General features: G+C 35.4%; 1 protein-coding gene across 22 annotated transcripts in view; it reads left to right on the top strand.

The window, feature by feature from the left end:
* Positions 1–19,332, top strand: part of LOC106178188 (synaptotagmin-7) — a 71,085-nt gene that overhangs the window by 27,972 nt on the left and 23,781 nt on the right. Inside the window, exon 1 of one of the 22 annotated variants that reach the window (XM_087002051.1) lies at positions 4,478–4,773. The exons of 17 other annotated variants lie outside the window; for them this stretch is intronic. Coding sequence is in view for 4 of the 5 variants with exons in the window: in XM_087002030.1 (XP_086858156.1) it covers positions 11,212–11,455 (244 nt within the window). In the remaining variant the exon portion in view is untranslated. Of the gene's footprint in view, positions 1–4,477; positions 4,774–9,851; positions 11,456–19,332 lie in introns of those variants that run through there. 4 more of the 22 variants (XM_087002030.1, XM_013561273.2, XM_087002031.1 and 1 more) reach the window with 4 other exon arrangements.

Below are 19,332 nucleotides of genomic sequence, written 5' to 3' on the forward strand. Positions count from 1 at the left end.
TTTTGGGACATTTTAAACATACTATATTTTTAAGGATCTTCCTTATGCTGCAACAGCAGCATTTTTGGAATAAATTTATTATATTGGGGTTAAAGATTTTCTTTAATACCAGAGCTGCAATCAAAACCATTCCTAAGCCATTTGTAGATGTTAGAGACATGTTGATAAGTTATTACAAAAAAAATTAAAATACAATTGTTTTATGTGCTGGAGCTCCATGTTGAAGGACCGGGTATATTTGTATTTTTGTCTTATCTGTTGGTAAAAGGCTACAACCAGTATGGATGTATTATAGAAGTGTGAAAGCTTTTCATTTGATACAGTTGAGTGCATGGTTACCCAAGTTCTGTTTTGTACTGTAAGAATTGTTGCTAACTGGAGGAGTACCATCAGCTATTTACATTGGGTACATGGGCACTCAGGCTTTTACTTTATATTTTTGTCTTGCATGCATCCTTATCTAGAATGCTATACCCTAGGTATGTCTTGAACAAAAGTTTTGGTCTGAATGGTTTTCTCCTGAGAGCATTGCAACATGTTAAGAATGAGTTTGTCCTAACTTAGTACATTAAAAGGTACGAGGAGCATCCTACTCATGCCTGTTGTTCAACAAAATTAAAAAACTTATTGTATTTTTGGTAAATCTGTGGTGTATTTTTTGGTAAATATAAAAAGCAATCAAACTTTTTTATAAATAAAATTTATATTTTGCAAAGTTTTAATGCACTTTCACTCTTCAACTTTAATGTTGCTTCAATTAATTGTACCACCAGCGTTAGCGCTGGCGGTACACATGGTTTCGGTCTCGTCCGGATCGTTCCGCCGGCTCCGCCGGACGGCTACCGTTACCGCTTCTCCTCCTAGACGGTAAGGCCCCCCATACCCATCTCATGGATTTAGGTCACCTATAATCTCAACTCGTTCCACGTAAAATTTGGGCTTTGTCGGTATTGGGGTCTGGGTGTGGCACTCATTGCAATGCACCCTTGTCTAAAAATGGCAAAATTAAATGCTAATTATCTACCCTACGGAAGGAGTTATGGGAAAAATTTCTATAGACGGCTTTCCAAAAGTCATATGTGTAGATTTCAAATATACCCTTGGATTTGACCTTTGACCTTTACTTCAAGGTCAAATGGGCCAAAATTTTCAAAAAAATGAAATTTTTTACGAAAAAAAATTTTTTTGCCCTGTTATTCAGACACCACACAGACTTAACCAATAATATTATTGGAAAGTGTTACCCTTCAGGTCATCTTTCATCTCCATGAATTTGGGGTCAATCGGTGCATTTTCACGGGAGTAGCGGCCATAAGATACCGAAACTGAAAACTGTCTCTAATTCGGGAACCGTTAATGCTAGAGACCCATTCTTTTTTGCATTTTGTAGAGCATGTAAAGCCCAACACTGGAGGTGGTCTCGGTTTTTTTGTATTCCATACGGTTTTCGAGTTACGCTGTATCAAAAAGTACATATTGGTGGTAAAAGCAAAATGTGCAGTACGGTAATGGATAATAAATTTTGAACTCTGGAAAAATAAAACATAAGGCTTGGCAAAGCAGACAACTTGTGTTCAAAAATGACATTATTTCATCAAATTTGAACTTCTGAAACTTCAGAGCACCTCTTATTTCAAGAATTTTGACCAAAATGACATTTTCTTTATTTTAATTAATTTTTTCTGTACGAAATTTAAGGCACATTATGGTAACTCCAAAATTATAACATTTAGTCCCTTATATCTCCAAAACTGGCAGAGATAGGTCTATAGTTACTATTGAAGTTGAATAGGAAGTCATATACTGGCAATCTATATGTGACCTTAAAATTGACCTTTGACCTACTTTTCACCATGAACTGAACTTTGCAAATTTTTCTTCCCTTTTATCTCCAAAACTGGCAGAGATAGGTCCATAGTTACTATTGAACTTGAATAGGAAGTCATATACTGGCAATCTATATGTGACCTTAAAATTGACCTTTGACCTACTTTTCACCATGAACTGAACTTTGCAAATTTTTCTTCCATTTTATCGCCAAAACTGGCAGAGATAGGTCCATAGTTACTATTGAACTTGAATAGGAAGTCATATACTGGCAATCTATATGTGACCTTAAAATTGACCTTTGACCTACTTTTCACCATGAACTGAACTTTGCAAATTTTTCTTCCCTTTTATCTCCAAAACTGTCAGAGATAGGTCCATAGTTACTATTGAACTTGAATAGGAAGTCATATACTGGCAATCTAAATGTGACCTTAAAATTGACCTTTGACCTACTTTTCACCATGAATTGAACTTTGCAAATTTTGCTTTCCTTTTATCTCCAAAACTGGCTGAGATAGGTCTGTAGTTACTATTGAACTTGAAGAGGAAGTCATATACTGGCAATCTAAATGTGACCTTAAAATTGACCTTTGACCTACTTTTCACCATGAACTGAACTTTGCAAATTTTGCTTCCGTTTTATCTCCAAAACTGGCAGAGATAGGTCCATAGTTACTATTGAACTTGAATAGGAAGTCATATACTGGCAATCTAAATGTGACCTTAAAATTGACCTTTGACCTACTTTTCACCATGAACTGAACTTTGCAAATTTTGCTTCCCTTTTATCTCCAAAACTGGCAGAGATAGGTCCATAGTTACTATTGAACTTGAATAGGAAGTCATATACTGGCAATATAAATGTGACCTTAAAATTGACCTTTGACCTACTTTTCACCATGAACTGAACTTTGCATGTAAAGCCCAATACTGGAGGTGGTCTCGGTTTTTTTTGTATTCCATACGGTTTTCGAGTTACGCTGTATCAAAAAGTACATATTGGTGGTAAAAGCAAAATGTGCAGTACGGTAATGGATAATAAATTTTGAACTCTGGAAAAATAAAACATAAGGCTTGGCAAAGCAGACAACTTGTGTTCAAAAATGACATTATTTCATCAAACTTGAACTTCTGAAACTTCAGAGCACCTCCTATTTCAAGAATTTTGACCAAAATGACATTTTCTTTATTTTAATTAATTTTTTCTGTTCGAAATTTAAGGCACATTATGGTAACTCCAAAATTATAACATTTAGTCCCTTATATCTCCAAAACTGGCAGAGATAGGTCCATAGTTACTATTGAACTTGAATAGGAAGTCATATACTGGCAATCTAAATGTGACCTTAAAATTGACCTTTGACCTACTTTTCACCATGAACTGAACTTTGCAAATTTTGCTTTCCTTTTGTCTCCAAAACTGGCAGAGATAGGTCCATAGTTACTATTGAACTTGAATAGGAAGTCATATACTGGCAATCTAAATGTGACCTTAAAATTGACCTTTGACCTACTTTTCACCATGAACTGAACATTGCAAATTTTGCTTCCCTTTTATCTCCAAAACTGGCAGAGATAGGTCCGTAGTTTCTATTGGACTTGAATAGGAAGTCATATACTGGCAATCTTACTGTGACCTTGAAATTGACCTTTGACCTACTTTTCACCATGAACTGAACTTTGCAAATTTTGGTTTCCTTTTATCTCCAAAACTGGCTGAGATAGGTCCGTAGTTACTATTGGACTTGAATTGGAAGTCATATACTGGCAATCTATATGTGACCTTCAAATTGACCTTTGACCTACTTATAATCATGAACTGAACTCTGCTAATTTCTTTCTCTTTTAACTCCAAACCTGGCAGAGATGGGTCCATAGTTACTATTGAAGTTGAATAGGAAGTCATATACTGGCAATTTACTGCGACCTTGAAATTGACCTTTGACCTACCTTACGATGAACTTAACTTTGATTGTACCATTTTAAGTTATATATATTTTTTGCGTATTTTGAAAATTCTTGTTGATTGCATTTTTATAGCTTGTCAAGCATAAGACTGGTGGCTGTGTCCCTTATTTTGTGTATGTGGGGGTCTATACGAATGCGCTTGCTCCAGCTGGTGGTACAATATTCGGAGGCGGTATCGCCTCTCTGATCCTCTAGTTTGTGATGCAATTAAGTGTTTCAATTACTTATTAAAAGCAGCCAGGTGTGACTGGCAGAACAACAACTGATAGATTGGCCTGTTAATATCAGACATTAATGGCATGTTGTCTAAAATAAGGAATAGAATGGAGAGTGGCTGCCAGCTTGTATATTGTAGAGGTAACAAGTGTGAGAGACAAACACGAGTGTGATGTAAGATCATATTTGATTTATAAAGAGACCTGTCTAGAACAGTTACTGTAGGTAAATTCATCAAATATGAGTCTGGAATGCCATAGTAAAATTCACACATGCAGTGGGTACGTTAGCGAATGAAATTGATGCATTAATGAAATCAGTTTGTTTGGATTGCGCTGCCTGTTGGCAGCTCTGTTTTGAAGAGCAGCGATTCTAATTGACATTTGAACAGTGAGCTGATCATCAAATAAAAGTGGGTGGATAAGAATTTTCAAATTTGCATAAATCATATGGACAACTGAGATGAAGGGAATTGTAAAGCCATAAAATATATGAGGGTTTAAGATATTGGCAGCATGTTGTGTGAAAACTATTGATTACTGACTGGGACGGAGTCAGGAAAGATAGAATCTATCTTCTCAGGCAGGCTTCAGTGGCTAATGGGAAATTAGGATCAAAGGATTCAAGCCAACAAGTTTCTTGGCTATTTGACGTTCATACTTAAGAAAGAGACAGTCAAGGGTCGCATTTAGCTCAAAAGAACAATGACTTGGAAGAAAAAGTACTTGTATTTTCACTGAAGACTCTGATAGCTGTAAGGTAGGATAAATTGTCTTTGTATTGCTAAGGAGAAAGAGTCCAAAAGACAACTTGGTGTGGTTTGTTTGTTATTCAAATATTTTTAATTGTACTATTGTCATAAGCCTTGCATTAATTGTTGTTCATAAAGGTGACTAATGTAACGAAAGCATGCAATTTTTCACAGCAACAAACACAAATAAAGCATAGATAAGATATAATGCAATGCATATTGATGAGATTATAGGCTGTTATCTTTGCAGATGGATTAGGATGATTTCTGTCAGGTTATTGTTAAGATAGCTTGAAGGTTGAATGTCTGGGATAAGCAGCAAAATCTGCTCTGCTCTTAAATCATGCCTTGCCGCTCAATAGAGGAGAGAGAATGCAATATGTCACAGAAACAAACACAAATAAGACATTTTGACCAAAGTGTAAATGCAATACGTATTGATGAGATTATAGGTTGTTATTTTTGCAGTGGATTGGGATATGGTTTCTGTTTTTTTTTTTTTTTTTTTTTTTTTTTGTTAAGATGGCTTGAAGGTTGAATGTCTGGAATAAGCAGCAAAATCTGCTCTGCTCTAAATTCATGACTTGCTGCACAACATAGGTGAAAGATAACAATATTATTATGTGGGAATGGCATTTGTTGTTTTAGGTTAATATGCTTCTAGGGTTTCACCCTTTTATTTCAAGTGCTTACATGCTTCCAATGTTTGGGATCTTTATTGCATAGGTCCTAAACTAAAGTAAACTAAACTAAACTAAACTAACTAAACTAAACTTGATTTAGAAAATTGCAATGTATAACATTATTTCTCCCTAGTTTCAGATATGTTAAAGATTGAAATGTTTTCAAAAAATTAAAAATATTCACAATGATATAGCAATAAAAAATCATAAAGCCATTATTGAAATCTCAATATTATTGCTCAGCCAAGTTGCTTTTTCTAAATTTCTCTATTGTTTGCTGACTATCAATTTCACCTTTGAAAGTATAAGACAGTACAAGGAAAACTGTCAGACTGTGACTGCAAGTTCAATGACATTGATTGCATGTCTATACTACAATTCATCTTCTTCCTGACTTTCCTTTGTAAATTAAGTGATCTTACGTGTGGTCATGTTTTATAACCTGCAAGATCATGCTACAGATTGCAACATCGTGCTATTGACTGTGGAGTTATTTATCCTTGATTATGGAAAATTAGCAAGACAATGTCTGGCAGACAGTGAAGACGGCAAAGTGCCTGGAAAGTGGAAAATGAAGATTGCATGAGCACATGCCATATCTTCTTTTAGTCCTTGAGATATCTTTATATGTTTTTTTTTTTATTCTGTTATATGTTTTCAAGATTTACCATCTTTAGTTAATCATACAAGTAAACTTTACAACAAGAAGACAACTAACTTTTCCAACTTTTGAATCAACAATCTGAACATTACTTACAAAACATTTAGGCCATTCACATTAGAAAGTTAACCGCAGTGGAGTTAACTCCGATTGAATCGCAGTCAACCAAAACAAGATTACTTGCATTCACACTGATCCCGGCAGTGATCAGTAGCGATAGAATTTCAGCAATCGTACTTCCTGTTCAGCATGCGCTCTATTGTTCAGATAAGTAAAAATCCGACCCTTTATATTTAAATGATTCTATTTCAGATATATTACTTTACCGCATAACGGTGACAAAAGATAAGATACCATAATTCTACATGTAGGCATGGTGATACAGATAACCTAAGGCCTATTTTGCTACAGACCGTTTTATTCTTGGCGCTTCCTGCTAATTTACGTTGTACCTCACTCTCTGGCCATATGGCGAGGAGGCCCTTGACGGCATCCTCAGACCATGATTCTCTTTTGCTGCTACTGATACTCATAGTACTCAAATAGTTGCGAGAATTTCTTGCGAAGGAGATCAGTTGATTAATTGCCCACTTGTGTGCATGCTTTCCATATGTAAACAATCCGGTCTTGACCGCGATTTGGAGTTAACTCTGATTTAACCCAGCTCCCGATCTGGGTTTATTTCGACCATGGTCAGGGGTACTTCGTCCGTTCACATTAGAAAAGTTAACTGCGATAGGACTGAGGTCAGGCCTTGACCGCAGTTGAAAGTGCTAGTGTGAATAGCCTAATTGTTGTGTGCAAATTTGGTAATTTATTAATCATTGTTTGTATTAAATGAGTAATTGTATATTTAATTTAAAGCGTTTTAAAGTGTCTGCTAATGAATCCGTGAAAAGTGATTGAGACTGCTGAATATATTTTTTCTGACTAGATATAATTTGGATATTTTAAATTTATACTTGATCGGAGAAATCTGTAGACAGGAATATACAGGTACTATTCCAACTGATTAAGGTGCAGTATTTATATATTTCCTTCACAGATCAATTACATGTCATGCTAAATCAATAGACAGGATGTATATTGGTGTATATCCTGCTTTTTGTCTATTTTTTATTTTTGCATGAGCACCAAATAAGCAATTATGTCAGCTTGAGGCATCAGAGTTCCATGAGGAAGCCAAGATGCATGTAGAAGCTATGGCTTTTCATTATATTATCTTCAACAAAAAAAGGAAAATAATTGGATTTACCTGAATATCCCTTTAAAGAAAAGGTCATATCAGAGATTGAGAAAGGTTTTGGATCTTATGTTGATTACTTTAAACACAATTTCCTAACTTCATTCACAGCATTTTGATTTGAATTTTTCAATATCTGTCCTGGTTTCTCTTTAAGTAGATTTTGATGAAAGGTCTCGGTTTAGGTGGTGACTGCTGATTGATTTATTACCCGCCCCTAGAGAAAACTGTCCACAGTCTCTTAGTATTCAATTGATTTTGGGTCAAAGTTTCCTGTTCATCACAAAAGTGCATTAGTTACCTGTCCTTAGCTTGCGAGTACTGCATTTTGATATATTGTTTGTCAAACAAAGAATCTCTTAACTTAATTGTGTATTCGGGTTTTATCTAGACTCAAAACACTTTTCATAAATTTTCTTTCTTTCTTTGTTTTGGTGCCCTTCAGAATATTTGCCATTTACATTCAGTTTGGTACCTGCATTTCGCAATATTACAAATGACTAAATATGTATGTGTGTGTGTTTTGTTTTGAAGAAAGTGCAGCACATTGCAGTGGAATTACATGGTAAATGTGTTAGTGATTCTAAGAGAAGACAGTGGTCATTTGGGACTCTACTGTAGCATTAACACATCTAAGATTTGCCATTCATGTTTTACATAGTATTTAGCCTATGTTTCAGTTGACTAAGAAATTGCTTGTTGTTTAGTGAATCAGTAAAAAAATCATCAGACCTGTTTACTACGTGGGTCAAGCTATTAGGCGATCCATCTTGTAGAATGTAAGTGCTTTACCTGGTCATGCTGTGTTTTGATGCTTCAGTTGTTTCTCCAGTTGTGCCAACCAAAGTGTTTGCCTGTTAATCACTTTAAAAAAAGCACACCTAGTCAAGTGGCTTTAATGTCTTTGTTTGAAAAGCACTAATAATTTAGAATCGATAATAATGAGAAAAACGGTGAGTCAGCCCCAGGTGAGCAGAAGAAACCTTGCAGCTATGGAAGTGCCTAGACCTTTGGAGGGTCTTTCCTTTAAAAGATCAGTGGATTAATTGATTTTACAAAAAAATGATTGGAGTGAAACCTCATCAGATCTTCTACCTGCTCTGATAGTCCATTGTAAGGGTTCTGTGGTATGGCAGGATACATGGAGACAAACACATTGTCCTTGTTACCTACATGCACTGATCTGATGATGCAAAGCTGATGAATGGTTGACTGCATTTTAAGACAACTTTTGTTTATTGTTTTTCATAAATTGTATCACTTGAAAAAATTAGTTATCAGTATATGTCAAGAAAATAATTAAATTTGCAGAAAAAAGTGGGTATTTTTGATGGTTTTATAAATGGTTAATTACACAAAGTCAAATATCATTGTTTACTGATTGTTTCACCAAATATTTAATGTAAGACATGTCTTTTAGACTGTCCTATGCAACTCAAATGCCTTACACAACAGATCCATAGGCGTGGGGGATAAAAAAAAACTGCCTTTTCTGATTAGAATCAAAATTTGACTTATTGTATGTTCTTTATGCCATTTCTGAAAGACCCTTACATTTAAACAAAAAGAGCTGACTGTGCAACACAAACAGTATCTGGCCAAACATACCATCCTAACCAACACCATAATTTAATATTTGAACAGGGTTATGTTTGGACAAATTAACTCTTATCATGGTCTACTGAATATTTTGAACTGGAAATTTAACCAAAAGGCTTATGTAAGTTAATCTCCTGTCATGGCCAGTTTGGCATTCACTTAGATGGTTCCTGGGATCTTAATAATTGTTCCTAATACTGCTGAGCACCAATAATGCCAATAAAATCAGTCTGCATAGTGACAGGTCAGGCCAGAGAAAGGTTAGGCAATCAATATGAGCATGAACACAATAAAATAACCAAAAGCATTATCTACAGGGATGAAGATGGTTATTGCGCATTAGTATTACATTCTGATAAAACTAATCAAGCCATTGAAAGTATGAGTGACGGATCAGTTCATAAGTTTAAGTGCATCATTAGTTATTTTGTAGTCCACATGAAGGATTATAGGCCTAGAATATTGACCATTATCATTTGGTGGAAAGTGTCTCTATAGATTTCACACTGGGAATGCGATTTTTATTTGACTTTCATGATATAAAGGGTAATTAGGTAAAAATGGTGATGGTTTTTGTTGTGATTCGCTGATGAATGATTAACACCATTGTAAATTATTTTGTGAACATGTATCAAGTAATAAATGATGATTTCTAATCAAAGTACTGGAGTGCCAAGAACCAATAGCCTCTCGATGATGAGGCACTTCTAATAAACTCCCCTCTGCACTTCCAGCATATCTTTCACAAGGAGATATTGGTTTAATTCTTGTTCCATTTATATCGCTTATTATTAATTTGATAGATACTGGCCAGTGACTTGGTTACAGATACTTTGTAACAAAAAGAATGAACTCTCATGCTTTTTTGTGTACTATTTCAGAAAAATTGTTTGACACATTTGTGTTTAATTAAAGTTGGCATGAAGTATGAGTGGATAACTTGATTAATAAATTTTCTTCCATCTTTCAAGGAAACGTCGAACAAGTTTTGTAAAAAAAAAAAATCAAATTAAAGAGTATCTGCCATGCAAGGGCACTTGTGATTGATTTTTTTCTGACTGAGATTGGACCAGTAATAAGATTAATTCTTTGATAAAGTATTGGACAGTTGTCTTGTGCATCAGGAACATGCATGCCAGGTAGTGTCAGCTCAGGCCAGGGAGGAGGGAGAAATCTTGATGGATGACTGCCCAAAATAACTTACTGATGATTGCTGTGTGTTTGTATTTGCCCACCACGCCAGATTAGTCAACAGCTATATGACCTGTCATAAATCTGTAGGATCTCATATTAATGTGACGTAGTGTTGGAGGTTATCTTTTATAATTGTTCCTCCATTTAAGTGCCACCCTTTTCTAAAAATATCATCAAAACTATTGGCTGTTGTCATAGAGATATAGTTTAAGCTGTTTCAGCGGTGGATCAATTGGGCCCATTGCACAGGTTGTGGCATTGCCTAGGAAACGTGGAGCGGAGAACCCAAAACTTGATCAGTTCTGTACTTACTATGATGTAGAAATCAATCAATTAAAGTGGGACATCTCACAGTCAGGGGGCAAGTAATGCATGCTCACGGGATGCAGCTTGCTTCATTGATTTTCGGGCAATTGCTACCAAGAGCTGGTTAGAGGATGGTATTTAGAGCTGAGCTTTGCTCACTTTTTTTTTTTTTTATTGAGGGCTTGGTTCCATTTATATCTTGGTGAAGTAAAAGTGGTAGGGATTGGAAGGGGGGAGATCCCCTGAGTTTGCTCCCAGACAAATAATCTGGCAACTTTATGCAACTTATCAATAGAGGATGAACCAAGTAGCAGTATATGTAGCACGATAGGATGACACTTGCTGGCGGTTAGATATGGATATTTCCTGAATCACTAGTTAGTATTTGCGTTGATTAATCAAATCTGTGTGAGCACTTTGTTTGTTAAAGGGAGTAGGCAAACCATATGCTTTTCAGCCGACAGACCTTTATTGGATGTATGAAAAGTTTCCAGTAGAAGAGGCAGTTATTACTCGCAATTACTATAGACTGAAAAAAAATCCAGGGTACTTAGCGAGAGTTGTAGTTGTGGAGGATGTAAAGAGTACCAGGGGTTTGCAATTTAATATTTTCCATGCAAAAAAGGGGCCAGATATCAACTCATTTGCAGGTGTAAATTTTCTTGTGTGGGTGGTGGATATTGCTGTGTTGGAAAACGGCAAGTCTGATAAAGAAAGATAACTACCACAGCACAGGAGGTAAATACTGGAAGTAGGAAACATGGACCAGTATAATTTAACTTTCACCACATGTCCTGAAGTGGCCAGGATAGTCCAGACAGAGACCACTATTACCCTTCACTTTCTAACTCCCATACGGAAAGATGGGTGTCGGCTGGCCATGCCTCAGGGAATCAGGACGGATCTGGCCATGGAGTACCCTGGGAGCAGGACCGAGGATAACATGACAGGACGCTATAATATCACCTCAGGCTCAGGGATACAAAATGGCACACACAGTGGAGGTAAGAAACTGAAATATGAAAATTTGGGAAGTCTGTATCAATAAATAGGTATGACCCCTAGTAAAAAAATACTTGTGATAATAGAAGTGATTAATATGCTTTTTATTAGGTTTGTTGTGATTCTTTCAAAATAGATTCCAGCAAGAGCAAGATGCATTTTTAGTAAGTCTACATAAAGTGGATCAACCCAGTGAATTATTCTTGAAGAAAGTAAATGTTTCTGTGTGTTAAAGTGCCTGGTATTTTCAACATAGGCTCTATAAGGGAAACAGTGAACGGTCTACTAATATTATTTTCCCATACATGCCGCTGAAGTAGAGATAACTGGAAATTGAACTGAAGCATCTGAATTTGATGGGGTTTCAATCAATAGTATACATTTTTCGGCCCTTCCATTTAATTTCATCATTTTGAAAAAAAGAAAGAAATTTATTGCAGATAAAGTTGCACTGGGAAATACAGTTTCTGTGTTGTTATGTGTCCCACTATGGTGTAAATGGCAGGGTTATTGCATCTAGTGTCATAGGTGGTTGACCTCTCATACATTTTTAAAGAGTTCATATGCTGTATCACACCAATACAGGTCCGATCACTCTGAATACTATTTGGTGCGAAAATTGCATTTTTCCCTTGGGATAAAGTGTGGAGAATTGCAGCTGAGAATTGCAAATATTGATATATTCATTGTGTATGTGTGCAAATACTGTCCAGATCACTTCATGTTCCACATGTTTCACCTACTGCAGGGGAGTTGAATAAGGGTGTTTTGAGGTTTTTCGTTTTAAATATAAGGCTTATTAAATCATGAATAGATGAGCATTCTGAGCCCATTTTGCAATACATGGGTTGCTGACCGTAGAGCAAAAACACTTTTCACTGTGTTTATCAAGTGTTAAGGCAACAGTAAAGGGAATCAATAAAATATAAAAATGACCATTGCCTATAGAAAACATTTCGCACAAGAATTACGAGCAGGAGGAATAAAATTCCCACGTCTGTCGTTCTACTTCTCAAATGTATCAAGTTCTATTAATTAGAAATTAAGAGAGAGGATCAATCCCCATTGGTCATTAAGAATTCGTTTGAGCTTTTTCCAAAGCTCTTTGAAAAGGATGAGCTGAGAAAATGTCTACTGTTAATCTATCTTTTGGCTAGCTTATTAAACAAAAATGAATTTAAAAAAGCCTGTATAGTGGTAGAAATGGAAATGCCAGACAGTTTTGTTGCTGTGGGATAGTGCGGAATACTTATAATTATCCCAATGGCATACATAAGCTTAGCTGTTTTGTGATATAATGAATCTTAATTTCAATGAAAAAGGTACTTAGGATTTGGTTATTTAGGATTTGTAGGTGTGATCTGAATTATTTGATACTACAATACCTGAGACAAAATAGATGTTTGAGATAGTATACCTTTTAAAGGCATTTTTTGCACAATCGAAGACAACACTGCATGTATTCTTCATATAGTTTTCGGATTGAAAGTAGAATGAAGTGATGGTTGATAAAATGGCAGTTTTTATTTTGTTTTGTTTGCCCCTTTTGTGGTATATTTATTGATTGTTTTTAATATTTCACCTGGTTTTAGCTTCAGGAATTAAGCAGTATCAATCTAAATCTTGCTAAAGGTATAGTTGCTTATTTCCCCTGTAGTAATTTTCTAAGATGTTCGATCATTTACTTAATTTTGAGACAAAGGACTCAAAAAGTGTTTTTATTTTCAAATAAACAGTTTTTGTTCTCAGTTTCGTTAAGTGCACTTGGAAGTCTTTTGCAATTGAAAAAAATCCATGTTAAAAATACATTTATTAACAATACAAAGGTTGCTTTAGTACACACAACAAACAGGAGAAAGACATCCTGAACACAGATATCAAAGAAAGTTGTCTTGTCCTTTGGCATTTTTGTCCATTTACATCCTGAATTAGGCAGAGGATGCAGTCAGTGACAAGCCTTATTTCTTAACAAGATACATGAGAAACGATGTTTTTAAGAAACATGAATAACTAATCAGTGTCTTAGGCAAAAGTGAATATTTCTTTGCTTCAGTATATTTTGATTAAGTGGTTGTTGTATTGCCTGAGCAATATCCTTAGATTTGTATTTTACTTTTTTTGAGGCATTTTAGATATTTGATTTTTCCCACTTCCCCTTTTTTTGTTTTTGGAAAGGTGCCACTGAAGAAAGCATTATTTCCCATTTTAGAGTTGAAATGTGATTTGCACCTTTTAAGTACAGACATCTGAAATTCAAAATACTTGGTCATCTCTCAAAATCAATTTCTCTTCCATTTTGTCGAGTGGTAAACCCTGTTTCCTAGCCACTATAATAATTATTATTTTCAAAAACAGTGGGCAATATTTAATGAATTTTGGATAATGTTGTGAAATTAGAAAAATCTGCATATTGTGGGCTTGCTATCAAGTTAGTAAACACTGTAATTCTATTATTGTTTGATTTTTAAAAATTTGTAACAAGATGTTCATATTTATTTTGTAGCTTTTGTTTGAAATTCCTTTTTTCTTTTAAAGTTGATTGTTGAGCTACAACAAAATACCAAAAAAATTTAATATACACCTTTTCTCATAAATTGATTAATCAAAACTTGTATGGCTGGAACTCCTACACAACCTGACAATGCATGCTCAACTCATGTGTAGGAAAACTTAAAGAAGGGAAGCACATTCATATTTTAGTTAACTTTTTTATGTTAAAGTGATGACTTCATTTTTCAGTCTGCAAATTAGACTTGAGAGAATGGAACAAAAAAGACTGCATATCTGAAGGATAAACCCCATATAAGCCAAATCAATTGAACATTTCAGTAATATAAATGCTGGGACATCATTTGCAAGGAAAAACCAATTTTTTAGTCCCTGGATGCTTCTTGAGACCTGAACACCTACATAAATCTTTCCTATAGTTTGTATTTAGGTAAAGAAAAAAGTTGAACAATAAATTGCATAGACAGTGGCCCAGAGGGACTTCGTCCCAGCTTCAGTCCATGTATGAATTCTATTTAGAAATGGGGTCCTTTTCCTACACAGTAGTTTGCAAGCCTGGATATGGTAATGAAGGGGCGATAAGTAGGATTAAGATCATCAGAGAAAGCTATTTGATTCCCAAAGGCTTTTCAAATTTTGTAGTTTTCTTCGCTAGTCTTTTTATGGAATAGAAATGATTGGAATAGACTGGGTGGCTCTTGTGTTTATGAGAAGGAAATGAGGAATCTGAATAAGCATGTCATCTTCTCTGTAAGTGTAAACTGGTTAAATACATTTAAATATTTTTATACAACATATAGCTGATATCTCAGGGCTCTTTTTTCTCAAAAAATACTTTAGGGATGGTATGTAGAACTTTAGCATGAAAAACTACTATTATCAAATTTTTCTCCAAGGTCCTAAGCAATTTTGTAGTATTCACTATCACTATTATTATTAAATTCTATGATTGGAAATAAGACATATAAGTCCACCATTTTAAGACCACAGTTTTTCTGTTGACTCTGAGTGGATTGTTATATGTTTCCTTTTTTTTTTTCAAGTCAAGTAAAATTGCATTTTAATGAGGGGCGTAAGTTAAATTATCATAATAGTATTCTATTTAGATATAAACACAGACTATGTACGATGAGCATTTAAAAAAAAAAAAAAACTTAAGGCAACAAAAATCCCATGTATGTTCCTTTTCTCATAGTAAGCTCTGCTGTAGTTGCTATAAATCAGATAACTTGCTACAAAAAGCTTACTAATTGATAGCAGCATTAGACAGTTATACAAATGTTTAGCCTACTCAAAAGTAGTTGACTCACCAAAGTTTACTTCAGTCTCCATAGCAGGCAAAAATTATTGTCAAGACAATAAGATTTGGCTTTGGGGCTCAGGTCTGAGACTGAAAATGTGAGGTAAGCAGCCCTGAATGCAACTTATCTTCTAAAATTTTACCCAGAATAGAGTTGTAGACATGAGTCATTTGGAGAAATAATTCCTATTTCTAATATTTGTCAGTCATCTGGATAAATTTGTGTGCTTTGGCAGCATGTAATTAGCTACAGCAATGTGTTGTTTGTGACAGCATGTTTACTATGGCAGCATGTAGTTTGCAGCAACCTGGTTGCCATAACAGAATTTTAACAGTGTGTAACAGGTTTTAACAGTGTGTAATTAGCCATTACAGAAGGTTAACCCTAATTGTCTGTTGGCTGATTGTACTAGGTTCTTAGATATACCGCAGGTATAATCTAGACGCTAGGGGCTCTAATCCACCATTGAAAGATTCTAGGTTCGGTACGCGATTCCCGACTTGGGTTATGCCCGGAGAGAAGAGTAACGCAACACCACTGTTTAGTCACAAAAATCAAAACTCGTTTATTGCCAGGTCGCAGCCTGATTTTATACCTAACTTTGCGTGACAGACTTGTATCTTTATTGAGACTTTACTATAATTAAAGGAGATAAGATAAGAAAAGAGATTAACTTTAGATAAGAGCTATAAACTTCTATTGACACGTATTACAAGTCACGCGCTCAAGCCCGCGACTCAGATTGAATAAATTACTAGTCTGAACATGATGCAGCTCATTGGTCATAACAGAATGTTGGTTGTAGTATAATGTGTTTATCATAACAGAATGTTGATTGTGGCAAAGTGTTTGTCACAATATCAGAATGTTTGTTGTGGTTGTGTATTTGGTCATAACAGAATGTTGGTTGTGGCATTGTGTTTGTCATAACAGAATGTTGGTTTTGGCAGTGTATTGGTCAAAACAGAATGTTGATTGTAGCAGAATGTGTTTATCATAACGGAATGTTGATTGTGGCAATGTATTTGTCATAGCAGAATGTTGGTTGTGGCAGTGTATTGGTCATAACAGAATGTTGCCTTGGTTGTGGCAGTGTGTTTTTCTTAACATAATGTTGACTTTGGCAGTATGTGTATGCCATAACAGAATGTTTGTAATGGTGTGCCGTTTGCCATAACAGTATTGGCCATATCATCTTATTGGTCGTGATAGATTGTTGTTGTGGTAATGTGTTGGCCATAATAGAATGTTGGTTGTGGCAAGGGCAGTGGGGTTGTATAGGACAGCTTCAATTATGTTGGCAGGATTATATTGGCAACTGCACCATGCTAGCAATGTCATTTTATTGTGTTGGCTGTGACAGCTATAACCTGTTCATTTTAAATACAAACCATACATATGGCTGTGTGGTGGGTGTGACGGTGTAAAAAGGTGGTGAATCATAACTGCTGGTCTAAACGTAATGCCTAGCTTATCAGTTGTTGACAAGGTGTGTGAACATTTGCATGATTTTTCTCTTATTTGCTCAGAAATGTACTTTTTAAGAGGCTATACTCTCAGAGATAGTTCTTGTTGAACTTTATGGTATTAGATGAAACCTTAGTCTCATTACTTTCCTGCTAGCTAGCATAAAGCACTTCAAACACTTTCTGAGTTTGTAATTGGCAATATAGTTATTCAGCTAAGTAACAATTGCTAAGAAACATAGAAATGTCTATAGTATTGGCAACACTTCTCAGAATTGAAAACGCAGGGGATATTGACAAATATAGTGGTTTTCAGTGTCATGTAGTAGAATAATTGTGTTATTATCTCATTGAGCTTTTTCATTTTATTTTATGGTTACAGTTCTTGTGAAATGCTATTGTGTGTTGATGGTATGGGTGTGGTTTGATATCTATAAATTTTTTAGGCACCAAACATATATTCAATGTACAGCAAGGGGCATAGAGGGATTATAATGGCTATGAGTGAGGGGTTGGTTTGACTGCATGTTTAACTAGTGCCCTTTCCTTTAGCCAGGTCCTATGTTTAAGCTGTATTGAAAAATTAGTACTTTGGATTTTTTTTTTTCTCTAAGAAAATTCATCTGTGTAGTTGGAATTTTTTGTTAAGTATTGTTTAATTGCATTGCTCTTAATGTTGTCTTACTGTTATGATCGTTTTCTGGTTCAGACAAGCTGGGCATAGAGGCAGAGGTATGCCTTTGGCCTCCTCAGGACACCCATGTGTGTGGGGTGTATATGAGGAATACCCTGAGTTTGAGAAGTCAGTAGGAACTTGCCTCTAATTGTCAGCAAGTGTCTGCCAGATGCATGCTGACAATATGTGCAGATGAGTTCCCATTGACTCACAGTGGTGTGGGAAGGGATGGATGTGCATGTGTATACATATATGATATTTAATCAAACTACTTAGCACTCATATTTATGTTTTTTAATTAACTTAGTCACCATTTTGGTAGATTATGGACAAGTTGTATGGATCTGTCAATGCTGCGGAGGGGGCATGGGCTGTACTAGATTCTCTAAATTTCTCCTTACAATGCATGAAACTTTGCATGTGAACCCAACTACAGTTTTTATGTCAGGAATGTGAACTATAAAGAGCATGCTTGGTAAGGCTTATGATAAACTGATAAAACACAAGGTGTACTGAAAAGTAAACTTTACATTTGACATTATTCACATGGCCCTTAGCTGTTGGCATGATAGCAGAACTTGTGCTGCATACTAAAAGTATTATGCCTCTGCATATAGGGCATTGTATTGCTAAGATATGTGCTTGCTGCTAGTCTTTCCCAATGGGCCTAGCACACGAACAATATGTGGTGCCTCGATATGAAACCAGACAACTTTTGTGTTTTTAATCTCCAAATATTAAAAAAAATCAATTAAGTTAATAAATAGGCCGGGAACAAGAACTTATTATATAGTATATTTTATATTAACTATTATTGAAGATCATAATAATAAATGAGTTGCATTTCAATGTACTCCATGCTATGGTCTTTATTTAAAAATAGCAATTTTTACGAGATTACATATTGCATCGTATTGTTTGGTTCCATTGCCTCTTTTTCAAAAATTAGAACAGGCGCTCCAAAACCGGGAGATGAAGTAAAAAAAAAATTATATTGACCAAGTTCGCCCTTGCACAAGAACGTCCTCGCAGCATTATCTGCAATTAACCTTCCTACGATTTTAAATGTATTTTGCAATATCATTTTCAATCTGGCCCATGAAGAATTTTATTAATCAAGAGTGGGGGAGGGTTGGAAAATCCCCTTGAGGCCACATATAACACTATAAATGTCGAGGGAATCCCCCTTACAATGAAGGAAAAATAAACATTAATCTTAGGAAAGTCCGATGGATTTTCTTTTTAATACATACAATCAACATAATATTTCTAATATAATTTCTCAAAACAACACCAGAAAGCAAATTAAATCAACCAGACGGTAAAGACCGGCAGGCATTGTCAATTTCACCATTTGTTTATTTCCAACAGAGTACTTTTCGCGCATGCGCAGTAGTTTGAGACCTGTGCTAATGGGCCTTAATTGCTTAAAGTCATAATAACTCTTCGTTTTGGCCAAAAATTAAAATTTCCTGGAGTAAACGGCAATTTTCCCGTACTTACCAATGGTCAACGACCTCATTCCTGCATTCAAAGTTAGTCCATGGCCAGGGTTTTTCGTTTGCTATAATCTCTTCAGAGATTTTAACTGACGGAGCCCTCTCTGACATTGTGTAGTCACGCGATATCGAGCGATATTTTCTGGTGACCTACTTAAAACTGCGAGAAAAGCAGACAACAACAACACTATATAACAATAATATAAGATTCATAAGATATATTTGTCTCATTGCTCAAAATGCATTTTTATCTACAATGTGTGCAGTTCTGGGCTTTTCGTTTTCCAACACACTGTACAAAAACTCGCAACTTACGTCTGCGGATTGCATCATGCGCTTGCCTCATATGACGACATATGTTATTTTGGTCTTGAATGAATGTGAGAATCCGCGTGATACCCCAAAGTCATTGGCAACAGCTGCCTTGAC

The sequence above is a fragment of the Lingula anatina genome, chromosome 1, assembly GCF_051362555.1.
Source record: "Lingula anatina isolate TDL-2025a chromosome 1, LinAna3.0, whole genome shotgun sequence".
NCBI lineage: Eukaryota > Metazoa > Brachiopoda > Lingulata > Lingulida > Lingulidae > Lingula > Lingula anatina.